This window comes from Zootoca vivipara, chromosome 12 (genome assembly GCF_963506605.1).
Source record: "Zootoca vivipara chromosome 12, rZooViv1.1, whole genome shotgun sequence".
NCBI classification, from domain to species: domain Eukaryota; kingdom Metazoa; phylum Chordata; class Lepidosauria; order Squamata; family Lacertidae; genus Zootoca; species Zootoca vivipara.
Window position 1 is genome coordinate 32,558,911 of NC_083287.1, and position 15,491 is coordinate 32,574,401.

Consider the following 15,491-nt stretch of genomic DNA (forward strand, 5'->3'; position numbering starts at 1 on the left):
GATGGGAGGACCTTTTTCTGCATTCCTACTTCCAGCTGCACCGAAGATTGGAGAAGAGACCCTCTTAAGAATATTAGGGGGTGGGCAGGGGAAGGACAAGACAATGTGAAAAATGAACATAATATTTTAGCTGCAGTTCTTTCATTTTCAGCTTTGTATTATAAAAAAAATGCTTAGTGTGCCCATAATCTAGGTTTAAGGTGCCATTTAGATCCTAGCTTTCATATCTCAGTTTCTAACACTGCTCTTTTGCTGGTTTCCACCCATTTAATTAGCATTTATGTGTTTTTCTCCTTTCTTAGGTTGTTCGATGTATGCACAGCATCCCGAACAGACAGAGAGACGAAACTAACACTGGTGTTTGAACATGTTGATCAAGACTTGACAACTTATTTGAATAAAGTTCCAGAGCCTGGTGTGCCTAGCGAAACTATAAAGGTATCAAAGAAGGGTAGGGGAGGTTTGTACATAATTTTATGGAATAATATGCTAAAGACAAACATACAGCGGAAGCGTTTTCAGGAAGACTTCTATCTGATTTAGAGGAGATTAAATTACCTCTGTCTCGGATTCAGAGGCATTGGTTGTTTTTAAAATAATTTATAATTAATTATAAAAAATGCTCTTCATCATAGTTTCAGCTCCTGGGTTGAGAACAAATGGTTTGAATAAACCATTTGCAGTGTTCAGCTAAAATAACAAACTACAGTTTGTTGTAAATCAGAATCAGAAGCTTCTAGTCATCCCCCTTGTATCTAAAGGCTGGGTACATATGGGGAAAGGGGAGAAAAGTGTTTATGAGCCTGAGGCTTCCCATTGCTTGTGCTTGTACCAACAAACCATGGTTCACATCTGAACTGGGCCTCTGTATTTATTTATTTTTTTAAAATATATTTATTGAAGATTTTCAAAAAATACATTTATAAAACATTCAATTATCCTATATAATAAAGTCCAAGTGTCTCTGCATCCAGTCCCTGTGTCCCTGGGTTTGCGCTACGGCGCATGTGCCCCACGGACACAGGGACTGGACACAGAGACTGGGCGCACACACATGCGCACTCCCTCCCCCGGCCTCCCGTTTCCCTGCGGTCGCCAACCGCCGCTCCCGGCCGGACAGCGCCTCACTGCGCTTGCGGTAAAGTGCGAGGAGGAGGAGGCTGCTTTCTTTTCCTCCCCCCTTACGCTCCTCCCGCTATTCGCCATTGGCTGGTTCTAAACGGGGTTTACCGCAGGGGCGGGAGCTCCACAAACAGGCGCACTCCATAAGCAGCGGCGCCACTACTACATGGGCCCCCGGCCGCGCTTCCATTCTACTCTGGCGCGCAGGTGCTTCTTCCCTTCCGCCGGCAGCACACGTGGGAAGGGAGGAGCGGCCTTGGCATTTGGGCTCCCGAGGCGGAGCTTCTGCACTGACGGGGAAGGGAGGGAGCCAATGCGTCGCAAAGAGGAAGAGGCTTTGGGTGGCGTGTGATGCGGGGATCGTGAGCACCAGAATCGGGGCAGCGGGGAAACCCCTAGCCTCCGGATCAGGCCCCAAAGATGCCTCTACGAATGTCCCCGAGGTTGCTAGAGCAACAGTTCTGCTCTAGCACCCGTTATTTTAACGGGCTTCAAGATACTAGTTATTATATAACTGCCCAAATCCATATAAAAAAGAAAAGCACTAACAAAATAAGAAAAATACAAAAAGCAAAACAAAAACATTTTTTATCAGCCTCTAGTCAAGTACCACAGCTCGGCAGTAGAGCTCATGTTTTGTAGCCAGAAGCCCAATGGCATCTCAGGTAGGTCCCGAAAGAGCAGGGAAAGAGCTGCCAGTTGATTGGGGTAGCCAAAGTGCTATCTTTCAACTGTTGTTGGTGTGCACATCTTTCGCCATACCAGATATTTGGTCATGGTTGCAGAGGATGATAGGAATTGTAGTTCAGCGATATCCAGAGAGTACAATGTTAGCTAATCCTATTGTACCCAGTAATCAACTATATGGAGCAATGGTCTGACTCCACGTCAAACAGCTTCATATATTTATATGATTTTGTTATTTATTTGCTATTCAGAATATTCCTATACTGTATTTTAGTGCATTCCACTATCATGTATCCTATGACTCGTGTTTATGTGTTTTTGATAGTCTATTAGATAGCTGGAAGGCAGAAAGAGCCTGTCCAGTTTTGTCCAGTATAAGAGGCAGATAGTAATAATACCTTAAATTTATTATATTATTTATACCCCACCCATCTGGCTGGGTATAAAGGCTTGATGCTATCACTTGGGCAGGCATGTTTTTAAAAATTGATTCATATATTTTAATTATTTTGATCTTTCCTTTCTGCAAAATGCTCATGGTAGCTTGCAGTTAATATAAGAAATACACTAAAACTATGAATATACAAGAGCTGCCAGCAACAAATTATCATTTCCTTAACCAAAAGCTTGAGAGAATAAACAGGCTTCACCCAATGTCTAAATGATAAAAAGTAGTCACTAGGCAAATATTTCTTCAGGGGGGCTCTCCAAAAGAGGGGGTGCCACTACTAAAAATGCCCTGCCCCAGGTACAACTCAGCCTCTGAAGATAGGAATGTCCAGGGTAGGACTTGAGATCTTAAAGAATTGGCATGTTCATATAGAAGAGGACATCCTTCAGACACTGATTATAGGTTACTTAGAACTTCATAAGTCAAAGCCCAGGACCTTGAATTGTATCTAGAAACAAATCCACTAGATATGGCCATTACATATACATCTTCTATAAAAAAGTAAAGCCAGCATGCCGTTTGAACAATAGGTGCTATCTTTAATGATACACTCAGTGGTGGATCCTGTGCTCCACTATAACTGTGCAATAGGGCATGGGGCCAGGCTGCTAGTTATTGCCAGCTCTAAAGAATGCTTGCCATATTTTACCCCATTTCGGCAGCTGTCCATTTTGAGGTTTGCACAGTCTAAGTGGAATGGACTGCGCGTCTGTTGCCCATTCTGTATGCTTTGCATTTTCCCTTCTGTCCATAAAACAGGCAACGCATGACATCATTGCATGACAAAGAATCAATTACTGTGAAGATCTGGCTTCTCTGAGAATGTCAGTTTTCAGTGTTGAGGCAAGAGCCATTTGCCATCTGTCACTGATGCTCATAATCAGTTGATCATATTTGAGTATTGGCACAACGCACAAGGTGAAAAACTCCAGGACATGTATATATAAATAACAGTGAAATAAACAAAAGCGGGGCAACCCCAGAATTTTAAAATCATGAGCCTACTTATAGGCTTAATTGGAAGTGAATTTTACTTAAGTTAATGAGATCAAATTGTCACCAACCTTCTCCAAGATAAGAGCCTGCACCAAACAGCCTTGCATAATTTAACCCACATAGTTGTAGCGATCATATGGTAATTTGAAAATACCTTTCACCTCCTGTCTGCAGGGGGTGCATGGGAAATCTCCACTTATTTTCCGTAGGTTTGTCAAATCAAAATTTCAGAATCAAGCACAATACATCATTAAGGACCTGTGATAGCTATTTGCAGATTAGTAAGGAGCTATAGGATTCTGAAATCAAGGATACCATATTATGTAACTCATTTTTTGTGTCTTCGCAAAAACCTTTAATGATCAGTCAGGAATAATGCGATTTCCATATGTGAGAAAAATGAAATCGTTGCACTTACAAAAAGAATAGCAATATCCTGGGACAGTTATTGTTTCTTTTCAAATCCATGCAAGCTCTTTTGGGGGCTATTGGGAAGAGACTAAGAAAACCCAAGCAAACATATTTTCCAGTTATGAATTTCATCATTGCCCCTCCCCTCAGTATATAAACAGTTAAGTAAAGAATATACTTTACTCCCCTATTGAAATCAGACAGATGTGGAGGTGCTTAACTTTGGTGCTCACTCTTTGAAGATGACAACACCAAAGAACCACATATACAGAACAGAGATTCTCCACTTTGTTTCTTCCTACATTTGTACACATTTACACAACTTTTCCCTCTCTCTTCATCACCGTTTCTGATAACCAGCGTGTCAGTTCAGTTTCTGGTTCCTCAGGTTTCAATCCAGTATACATAGAACTGCCTTTATTTTGAGAATTTTCCCCATTTTTAAAATAAACTCAAACAAAGCACACATTATGGGAAAGTTAGTGTTGTTGCCAGCAAACAGAAAATTATGAATGAAGACATGAGTGAAATAACAGAGATGCACTGTTTGGGTGCTTAATCCTTTAGATACTTACCTGATAAGATTATTTTCACTTCAGTAAAGTGGATCAGTAAAGAATCTAAGAGATACCCACACATTTGGACGAGGGGAGCATATAGTATAGCCCTCCTGGAATTGCATTACTCCAGAAGGCAGGAGGAAGGTCAGAGGTTAAATACCTGAATGCTTCCCCTATATATTTAAACTCCGTACCAGAGGCATCCAAAGGTTTTTTGCTCCCTATGTCAAAGGACAAGATAGAATCCCTCCCTAATTCCACATGCAGTGTACAGAAGGCAACCAGACTGGCTGACAGTTCTGACATTAACACTGGCAACACTGTCAATAGGACAATATTCATACTGCCTCTGAGGGCCGTGAGCCAATTTAGGGAAACCACACCGCTCTGCACACCTTACTGCCACTTCCCGTCCCAACACCTGTCATCTGAGATAGCTTCTTCATTCTGCCTAATGATAGGGCCAGCTCTCCAGACTACACACAGAGTCTTTCTTGTCATAATACTATTACATTGCAGGGGGTTGGACTAGATGTCTATGATTCTATGAATATTTCAGGGGCAGGGATTTTTAATCAAACGTGCACTTGTCACATCTACCCTCTAAAGTGCTTTACTCTCAGGACTGTAGAATCAAATGATTTTTCTGGAGATACAGTACTGATCTGCTGTTAGGGTTTTTTTTTTTTGGGGGGGGGGTAGTGACAATGGATCAAGATCATTGTGATTTAAAATAAACTCTGGTTTGTTAAGCATGCCAGCTTCATAACCCATGATTTGAAGTTGGGTTGTTTTGCAACTAAATGGAGTTTATTGTAAACTGCGATTCCTGATTTATACATGACGAAAGTGAAACTGAATATTGTGGAAGGAAGAGGCTTTGCTCAGTCTCATACAGGCTTCTGCACATAATGCTAAATCATTGTTTAGCATTAAAGGCATCTCCCTACTTACACAGACGTTACGTTCTCAGGCTCTGTGCATATATGGAAAATCGCATAAAGTGGGAAGGGCACTGTTGAGAGCGGCTAGGAAGCGTTTCTCTCTCGGCAGATCCCACCCATCCCACTTGCATTCCCCGGCTGGTGATGCATCCTTGCACATGTGCACCTGCCTGCCTCCAGTGATCAGAAAGTTGAATGGTGGGTCAGTGGCTCCCAGTGCCTATCACCACTGTGGAGCCTCTTGGTGCTCTCCCTGTTAGTCTTGGAAGTTTCTGGAGACAGTTCCCTTTATCTAGTTTCTCCCCCATCCCCAAGAAATAACGTGGCTGCGTGCTTGTGGGGTGGCAAGGAAGAGGAACAAAACGGCCACAAGTGAGGGAAGAATGGGCATGGAGCCCCCCTCCCCTGCTCTCCATATTGGCAAGAAGAAGAAAAGCCAAGGAGGATGAGTGAGTGGGGATGGCAAGACACTTGGAGCAGCCACGCAAGCTGTTTCCCTCCAGTTCTCTCTTGCTCTTTTCGTGGCTCTCTTGGCACCATTTCCTGGTTCAAAAAAAAATTATGCATTTGGCAGCAGCACACGTAAATGTTGTTGCACACAAGTGGAATGCACACAAGTGGAGTGTTTGTGTGCCTGTATGTGCAATCCAGGCCAACATGTATTGAGCTGAGATTTCAATACAGCCAAACGGCATGTCAACTTTGCCTTAGTTAAATTGCATCAGAAACGCAGTGCCCCCACTGTAAGCAGCACAAAAATGCTTAGCTTTGTTAGCACTGTAACACACACACCCAAAAAAGATATTGGATTGGTGTTAAATGGACATTTTGATATTATGCTTGCATAAATGCATAGAATCAAGAATATTGTTAATATGTTCCAAGTATTTTATTTCACTTACTCCTGAAAATTTGCTCTTATTCCTTTTCACCTGTAATGTGCCCTAGATTTACATTTTGACTAGCACTGAATGCCATTTTGACCAACATAGCTGATGCTATATGTAATCCATCTCAGCATACTTGGTGCAGTAAATTCGGCAGACAAAATACATACCATTTGTTTTGCAGTAGGACAGTTCTGCTGTGCAGCTGCAATTTAGAAATCTCAAAAGGCTTCAGAATGTTATGTTACAGCCATTAATGGAGATTTCGATGAGTTTTCCATCCATTTTTATTGCAGGAGGGAGGTATGTGGGGGTCAGAGAGCTGTTGGAATGAGAGGGTGTGTGGGCTGATGTATGAATCCACATAAAATATTATTTCGTTTGAAATTAACCCAATACATCCCTATTTGGATAAGCAAAGAATATATTGTGTTGTGTGTGTGTGTAAGAGAGAGATGGAGATCTATTCTAATAGCATTCCTCCTTCTGTGATACAAAGGAAATAGCTGCCGCCCAAGCCTGGACTTCACAGTTCAATAGAAAACATTCCAAAAGAATGCATAGGATGTTATAAATATAAAAAGGAGTTTAATGAAAGAGCATACAGATGTCTTTCATGTATTTTAAATTGGAAAGACTAATTCTGAAACTATAAGAAAAACAACAGTGAGCTACAAGGCATATGCTTCAGATTACTGAAGTATGACTTACACAGGCCTGTCATTCAATGAGAAGCAACACAGACTAAAACAGAGGAGATGTTGAAAGAAAAAAAAGACTTGTGGGAAGTCAAACCATCTCTAAATATGTGTTTTATTATCTTCGGGTGTTCTTTGCTGAGTTACCACCATGATTAAAACCAATGCCCTGGCACCAGGAGGATGGGATTCTTTTAAGTTCCTCTTCCTTCCCCACATATCAAGGAAGGTACATAGCAGACTTGACGGCATAGTGGTGCAGTTTCAGCCAAAGTGGAGCAGCAAATACAGAGGCAGCTTTGCAGCCAGCAATGCCACATCCACATTTGAACTCATACTTTTGCAAGGGTGTTAAAGATTGATTTGATACCAAGATTCTGCAAGGTGCTGTGCAAGGAACAGAAATCACATAGTTGTGGCCAAGGGGGCTTTCCGTCAGCACTGAAGGGAAGATATTTGCAAGGAAGATCGGAATTGTCAATGAGGAACAAGGGCAAGAACATCAAAAGCAGTACAAACACAGTAAGACCCTGTTCATATATTACCATCTGAGGCACGGCTGCTCTCATGCTGCCCTGGTAACACTGGGGCCTTCTGCACAGGTCTTCCATGGTGTAGGGCTAATGTGAAAACAACGTAGCAGGGCTGTAGTGTGAAAAGAGCTAGTGGAAGTGGGTCATGGTGATAGGGCTAGGCACATGAATAATCCCCACACCAGTTTTGCTGGCCTTCAGGGGCGTGGCCCCTGTCCACATGACACACTTTATACATTACTAAGGTGGTATAGGTGGAGTCACACTGCTTTGGCTCTCTACCAGTGATGTCAAGATATGAATTGGGTCATAGGTTATAGTTGATCAGGGAAATCTAAAGCACAACATTATTTGAGAATCTTTTGAACCTTGAAACTTAGTTAAAAGGTGGGTGTTCCTCCTCTGCTCTGTTTTTTACACACATCCAGCATTCCATGACCACTAAGCATGATCAGTCTCCATTGGCCTCTTTTGGGTTTGGTTTCTTTTCTTTTTTAAAAAGAGGATTCGTTGTACTTCTGCAAAACTTGGGGTTCCTGCAAGTCTGTACTGGGTTACCCCAACCACTCTGGGCAGCTTCCAGCAAATGAAAACATCTATCACAACAAAGCATCCAACATTAAAAACTCCCCTAGACAGGGCTGCCTTTAGATGTCTTCTAAAAGTCAGATAGTTGTTTATTTCCTTGACATCTGACAGTAGGGCGTTCCACAGGGCAGGCGCGACTACAGAGAAGGCCCTCTGCCTGGTTCCCTGTAACCTCACTTTTCACATTGAGGAAACCAGAAAGCCCTCAGAGCTGGATCTTCAGTGTCTGGTCATAGGTGGTGCCATTTTGGTTACATAAGTATCAGCACTCAGTACCTAACAATTGGAAAGAAAGAGAACAATGATTTACATGCAAGGTGCCCCAGGTCCAAGCTCAGCATCTCCATTAAAAGAAACCTCAAGGCATAGGACTGGAAAGGAGTTCAGGCCAGTTGAGCTAGAGGTCCCAAAGTTTGGATGCACAAATGTTCCAAACTTGACCTGTAAACGTGTAATCCTCCATCTCCGCCTGAGTCTCATGAGGCAGGTGGAGAGCAACTTGCTGTATGCCATCTTCTCAAATTTGTTAATCAGCCAGGGTGGACTTGCGCATCTTCCAGTTTATCTTGCAGCCTGAGAAAGCTTCAGGGAGCACAATGCCCTGAGAATTCCCTTGGGAAAGGCTATTCCTGAGTAGCTTAGTTATGCAGACAACCAGCTCCAAATCAGACATGTTATTGGATATAGTCCTCAACACACATATATAGTGCAGAGTATTAGCCTGGAGGAAGATGGTTTGGCTGGGCTGATTTCCAAAGCTCTGAAACTGCTGTGCAAGGCATTTATGCATTAATCCACAATGGCCAGTGCAGCTCAATTCATGTGTAAGTTCTGGTTCCAAAGTTCTCAAATCTGTTGGTATGAGCTTGCAAGGCAGCAGAGGAGATCAGGGGCAGAGGGCAGGGCCAAAAAGGCAAGACTCAGACCTCTCCTATCTCCAAAACCAGCCCACTCATATTGTCGCATTCACAGTGGGCTGGGTGATTACTACAGCTGTGTTGTAGTAATCCCTTCCAAAGCACACAAAGCAGTAAATTACATTTTTGGATTATGATCCAAAGTTCTCCAGGCGAAGCAGTGCCAATTTTGGCCTGCAGTGGTGAATTGCATGTATTTTGCAAACTGGACTCATTTTTTTCTGTACAATCATGGAACTTTTACTGATTTGAGGCCATAATGTACCTCTAGAAAAGCAAAGACGTCCTGTTGGCTGCAATAAACCAAAACTGCAAAGGGTAGCGTATTTCCTGGGAAGGTTGTAACAAAAGCAAACCCACAGTCACTTTCTGGGGGCATCCAAAAAATATCTGAACAGTCAGAAAGAAATTGTTAGTTCATGAGAACAGGTGGCAATTGTATTTTTAGTATTTCATCATTGGCTAACCCGCTTTCCTATCATGCGTTTGCTTTGTCCTTACCCACGTCAATACTTGTGCTTCTACTTTTAAGTTAATGGAAAGACTGTCGGTCAGTAGTAGAGCATCTGCTTTGCATTCAAAAGTTTCCAGGTTCAACCTCTGGCTGGGAAAGTCTGCTGCATGAAATCCTGGAGCGCCACTGCCAGTTATTGTAGGCAGTACTGAGCTAAGTGGACAATGAATATAATAACCCTGCTGGGTCAGACTAGTGGCCCATCTAGTCCAGCATCTTGTTCTCACAGTGGCCAGTCAGATGCCTGTAGGAAACCCACAAGCAGGACCTGAGCACAACAGCACATTTCCCCCTGCCCTGTGACTTCCAGCCACTGACATTCAGAAGCATCACTGTCTCAGATGCAGAGGCAGAGCACAGCCATCATGGCTAGTAGCTGTTGATAGACTTATCCTCCATGAATTTGTCCAAAGCCATCCAAGCTGGTAGCCATGACTGCTTCCTGTGGGAGCGAGTTCCAACGTTAGCTGAGCGCTGCCTGAATAAGTGCTTCCTTTCCTCTGTCCTAACTCTTCCAACTTCAAGATTCTTTGGGTGCCCAGGAGTTCTAGTCATATTGACTCTTCCTCGCCTTTTCTCTAAAATGAAAAGCCTCAGATGCAGAAACCTTTCCAAATAGGGAAGTTTCTCCATCCCCTTGATCATTTTGAGTACCTTTTTTATTTTCAGTTCTTGCATAATGATTCCTAGCATGGAATTTGCTTTATCCACTGCTGCTGCACAATGGGTTGGCATCTTCATTGAGCTATCCACTACAATCTAAGTCTTGGTCCCGGCCAGTCACTGCCAATTCAGACCCCATGAACAAGCAAGCCACCATTTCACGCAGGGGTTCTGTTTCCGGCCCCCACAGAGTGCGCATAAGCGTGCCCTGTTTCATCCCCATTCTGCATAGCTGCCAAGTCTCCTGCTGAAAAATGTGGGATCAGCAGCGGCACGGCACCGGAAGTCACTTCTATGCATGTCTGGACATGCGTAGAAGCAACTTCCGGTGCCGGCACCGCCCAATTTCCGGTGCCCAGACATGGGTAGCGTGGCACCAGAAGTCGCTTATACGCATGTCCGGACATGCGTAGACCCAACTTCCGGTGCCGCTCTGCCCGATTTCCGGTGCCCAGGCATGGGCGGAGCGGCACCGGATGTCACTTATACGCATGTCCGGAGCCTCCCTGGCAGGTAGGAAATCCAGGGGATTTACGGGATTTTTTCCAATCCGGGCTGCCAGCGGGAAACGGTTTAAAATACAGGGGTTTCCCACGAAAAACGGGAGACTTGGCAGCTATACCATTCTGTCGTCTTCCGGATCCAAAAGGACCCATGAATTCCGGATCAATTGGACTTACCTAAATGATTACCAACTATGTGTGAAATAAAGTTATTTTGCCCCTTCATGCATCAGTTTATACTTGTTCACATTTTCCTTCTTCAGAGCTAGCAAACTGCATTTTTATTTTTGTTTTAAAGGAGGAGAGATAAAATTATTCAGGATGGTGAATTTTACCACTTGTGAGGCAGTACAATTGCAAAAGCACAGGTCCACATAGTCCCTGAATATGAGCTGTGGTGAGGTTTCTCAGCACAGAGACAGCTTGAGAAAAACTTGAAGCCGCAAGCCTGCAGTCAAAATGAAGTAAGTGGACCCTCATGCAACAAACCGGAGGCCTTAAATTTTATGGGTCCTCCCCACACACGAAACTGATGAAGGTGACCCTGATGAGCTATTTAGTGAAGTCATTCTGCATTGTGAACAGCAAACCAAGAGCATTTCTCCAGCAAGAACAAGAAAGACCCACCCCACAGTGATTGATGAGAATGTTATAAAAGTGCAATGAGCTGGAAAGTCATCATCTTGTCTTTTCCTTTTGCCACCGGAACGGCATAGCAGAGAGATCTCTTTTCTTCTGGTCCTGCATAAGGAGAGGTTACATGGCATGGAAATGTGTTACACCCAGCTGCTCACTAGTTTGCAGGGCACACAGTAAATAATACTGTTTAGTATATCTAAGGCACAAAAGAGAGCAGCATTCATTTGATGTTGATTCATAGCCTCTCTCATTTGCTTTCCAGTTTGCTTCCAATTCATTGAGTGGCATTTTGTAACAGTGCATACTTTAGCGTGGTGGGTTCTCTGATTGGTGGGTTGTTGTTGGGTTCCCCCCCCCTTAATTGGCATGAGTAAATGAAAGGTTACTTAGGCCCTGGTATAGCAGAGGCACTTCAGTTTGTTTAAAGTTGTTTGCTGAACTGAGCAATATCTAAATTAACCCTCTGAATTCATTCTGCATGAGCTTCATTCATAGTGGGAGAAAGCCCCAATTGCTTGCCATCATCAAGATTTCTTTGGCACAGTGGTATTTTATTTTGAAAATAATATATAGTTTGGAAATTTGCTTTTTTCATCTTTTAAGGTTTCATTCTATTGATCAGTTCCTAGGCCAAGCTCAAATTATTTTGCGCTTTTTTCATCTGAATTTGAAAGTTGTGTTGAAAGTTGGTACAGTATAATGACCTTAACACTTACTCTATGTCTGGAAATGTATTATTTATTTAATAAATTTAATACATTTCTATACAGCCCTTCATCTGAAGATCACAGGGCAGTTTATATTTGCCACAACTTCCTCCTCACTCAAAGAAAACTTGCTAGTTGGATTCCTGTTCCTCTTACCAAGCTTACCCTTGATCAATTTAGCCTCTGTATTTCTTGGGGAGGTCTCACAGTTCAGTGGTGCGGCATGCAGAAGATCCCATATGCATTCCTAGTGAAATTGGCAGAGCTGTGAAAACTCTCTCAGATTTTTGATACAGTGAATATATCAACGTCATACAAAGTCAACTGCCTTATACCAAGTCAGACCATTGGTCCAGCTAGCTCAGTATTGTCAACTCTACACTGACTGGCAGTGGCTCTTCTGGATTTAAGACAGGTATGTTTAAGCCCTACCTAGAGATGCCGGATATTGAACCTGGAACCTTCTGCATGAAAAGCAAGTGTTCTCCACTGAGCTCCACAAAGTATTCCAATGTGGCAAACTCCCTCTTCCCCATTATGATGTTTCTGCCCCCATACTTTCCAAGGAGTGGATCCACAGAAAGAATTAGCTTTGCTCCTGCTTTCTGGCCCGCCTGTTTTCCTCTCGTAATGGGAAGGGCAGAGGAAGAACAGAGAATTCTTCCTCTGATCCATACATTGGAAGATATGTGTTGTGCCAAGGAGGAAAAAGTTTGCAGAACGCATCTGTGGACAAAGGTTAATCTTCACCCCTCCATCATGTGGCTTTAATATGGACTCATGGGAAGTAGGTGTGGTTTTGTAGAAACAGTGGTTACTTAACTTCTCCCAGTCAGCTCTATATTACTTTATTCAGGGACAGTGAAGAACAAGCTGTTTTATTGCATGACCTTTGTCAGTTTCCCAGGAACCTAATCCCTGAAAAAAATAAGTTCATCCCAAGCTCAAGGGACTGCCTCCCACCGTTATGGCCACAAATGTGTACTTACCCATAACAACCTATCTTGAATGTAACTGTCATAATAGTAGGGCAGCCCTAAGCAGATTCTTCTAGGTCTTAGATTGCAGAGTTTGAGAACCTCTGGTCTGAGCAAGTTAGACCAGGTGTTCCATATAAGAAGGTTGTAATGTTTGCACATGGGTAAGTATACTGCAACTATGATCAGTCCACAAGTCGATATTTTCATAATTCAAATGCCTTGTTGAATTTCTGCCGGAGTTGTCTTACGAAATTTGTGTCACCCTAGTCAACCTTAATATGCAGAGTAAGGAGGTGGTGAAACATTCATATGCTCTTATTTGAGTAAACTTGATCTCCTGATCTGAAGCTGCTTGCAAATGTTTTTTTCCCTCCCCCCTTGGTGCATTGTTTCAGCTTCCTAATCACTGACCAGCTGTCTTGTTAGTGAATAGAGATGTGGGCCCCTTGCCATGTTTCATGTGAGGTCTTGGCTGGGTGGCCAAGCAGGCAGCCTGCAGCCACTGTCAAAGCAATTCAAGAGGTATTGGCACAGCAGTGCCACCATTAATTTCTGCTTGTCACATGCTGTCATGCAAGTTACACCAGAGAGGAAATGACCGTTGAAAAAAGTGTGCTTGTGGCACTTTGTCCCCTCTAGACATTATCCCTGAGGTTAAACAAGTGGATACAATTAGCTGCTGTCCACAAACAGCTGTTAGGAAAGAGAAACCCAGATCTGGGCCCCATAGCCATGTGTCTTTCCTGTTGGTGAGGAGAGCCTGCTATCAACATCTGCCATACTTTAACCCTTCATTGAGGTGTTAATTTCGGCTGTATAGAGCCAAATCAATGACTGACGGCAATCCTATGTGTATGTGTTCTGAACTAGTCCCATTAGTTCAGTGTGACTTACTCCTAGGTAAGTGTACTTAGGAGTGCAGCCTGTGAGCTGTAGTTCTGAATCAGTAGACATATCAATGCAAGATACAGAATACTGAGTAGGTTAGCTCGAGATGCACGGCCAATAAAAGCACACTACTCTGTATTTCATCCCCTAGAAATGTGCCTGTTTGCAGTACTACTTAGTTCAGGAGCTTTAATAAATGTATAGTTCTCATGATCACATTTGCTGGTTTAAAACAAACATTTATTATTCAGAAGGACCTCTGGAAATGATAAGTAGATAGGAGATTCCTAAATTTCCTTTCAGCAGGCTTAAGAAAGATTCACTAAAATATTTTGGGGGATGGCCTGGTAGTCATCTGGCAGGATGAAGATAGTATGTCATATCATGCCCGATGCTCACATTCAATTTTGGCATGGTAAGATCGTCACCATGTTCTCCTTTTTTTATCTCATCAGTTTGGAGTGGCCAGTATATTTTCCTGGAAACAGCATCAAGGGTAAAGCTTGAGAACTAGCTCTTTAGCATACCCTGCCAACTGTCAAAAGTGCATTCATAAGAATTTTTCACTGTGTGAGATTGGTGAGCTTATATCACCATGCCCAGAACAATTCGTGTGGAAATAGAATATGTAGAAATTACTATTCAGAATGACCTTGGCATAGTTAACCTTTTGTCTCGTACAGCTAGCACTCCAAGCTCTCATCTGGGAGCTTTCCTTTCTTCTCCCAGTCTCCTATCCTGGGGTATCTTCCTTTCTCTGCCTCTCACACAGGGTCTTTCACCTGTCAACCATCACATTTTTAATGTTATGAAAAGAAACTAAAATGCAGAATTGTAGGTGGAGACTTGTGGAATGGTACAGGTGACAAAACAGGTGCACCCCCCCCATTTGTATGCATTGAACTTGCAAAAGACAGAAGCAGTAAGCATGATCACCAAATATCTGTGAATATTCTCTGTTGCTTTGGTTCAGATTTTAATATTTATTGGTCTTTATACTGATCTGATTCATTTTTTTAAAAAATGCTACAAAACTCAACCCTTCGATTGAGCAATTGAATGTCTCGTGTGTAAATTATCATGTTGGATTAAAGCAGATGTGGGAATCCTGTGACTCTCCAGATGCTGGACTCCAACTCCCATCAGCCCCAGCCGGCATGCTCAATGGCCAGGGATGATTGGAGTTCTACTGCAACAGCATCTGAAAGACCTCAGGTTCTACACTCTTGGATTAGATAATGCATTTTGAATGTGAAATTGATTAAGGAGGCTCAAAAGCCTTGAGAGCTTGCAGGTCAAAGCTCTTGTGACTGTGCCAAACACCCCTGTTACCCTTGCATTTAAGTCTTGTGAACTCTGCAGGTGTGAATACAGGAGATGGCACCTTTTCAAGGCACTGCTTTCAAGAAATTTGCATCAGGTTTTTAATAAATCTTTTTGGTTTTATGATTCCTCATGTTAAAAAAACTGTTCTGGGTGCTTTGTGAGTAGAACAATGGTGTATAAATAATATATTATTTACTAACTATATGCTTTTAATTGTCAAATGTTAATAGCCTATTTTTGTTGTGCAAATTCTAATAACATAGACACTTACGTTATCAGCTTGTACATAATCCACCCTATATGAAAAGTTAGTCTCACTAATGTAATTCCTATTGATTTAAATGCGACCTAAGTGCAGCTAGCTTAGGGTGGATCCAACCTAATATAAACACATCTCTTCATGATAGCTCAGATTTTCTACCTATTGACAGAAATCCTCTTCAGGCCCAAAGAGGGAACATAGGTAGAGTGGGACTG

At 42.7% G+C, this 15,491-nt stretch overlaps 1 protein-coding gene across 2 annotated transcripts in view; it reads left to right on the top strand.

Moving 5' to 3' along the window:
• The window catches only part of CDK6 (cyclin dependent kinase 6), a 96,709-nt gene that overhangs the window by 31,390 nt on the left and 49,828 nt on the right, over positions 1–15,491 (top strand). For both annotated transcript variants that reach the window (XM_035128715.2, XM_035128716.2), the window contains exon 3: positions 303–438. In XM_035128715.2, the coding sequence (XP_034984606.1) occupies positions 303–438 (136 nt within the window). The remainder of the gene's footprint in view (positions 1–302; positions 439–15,491) is intronic.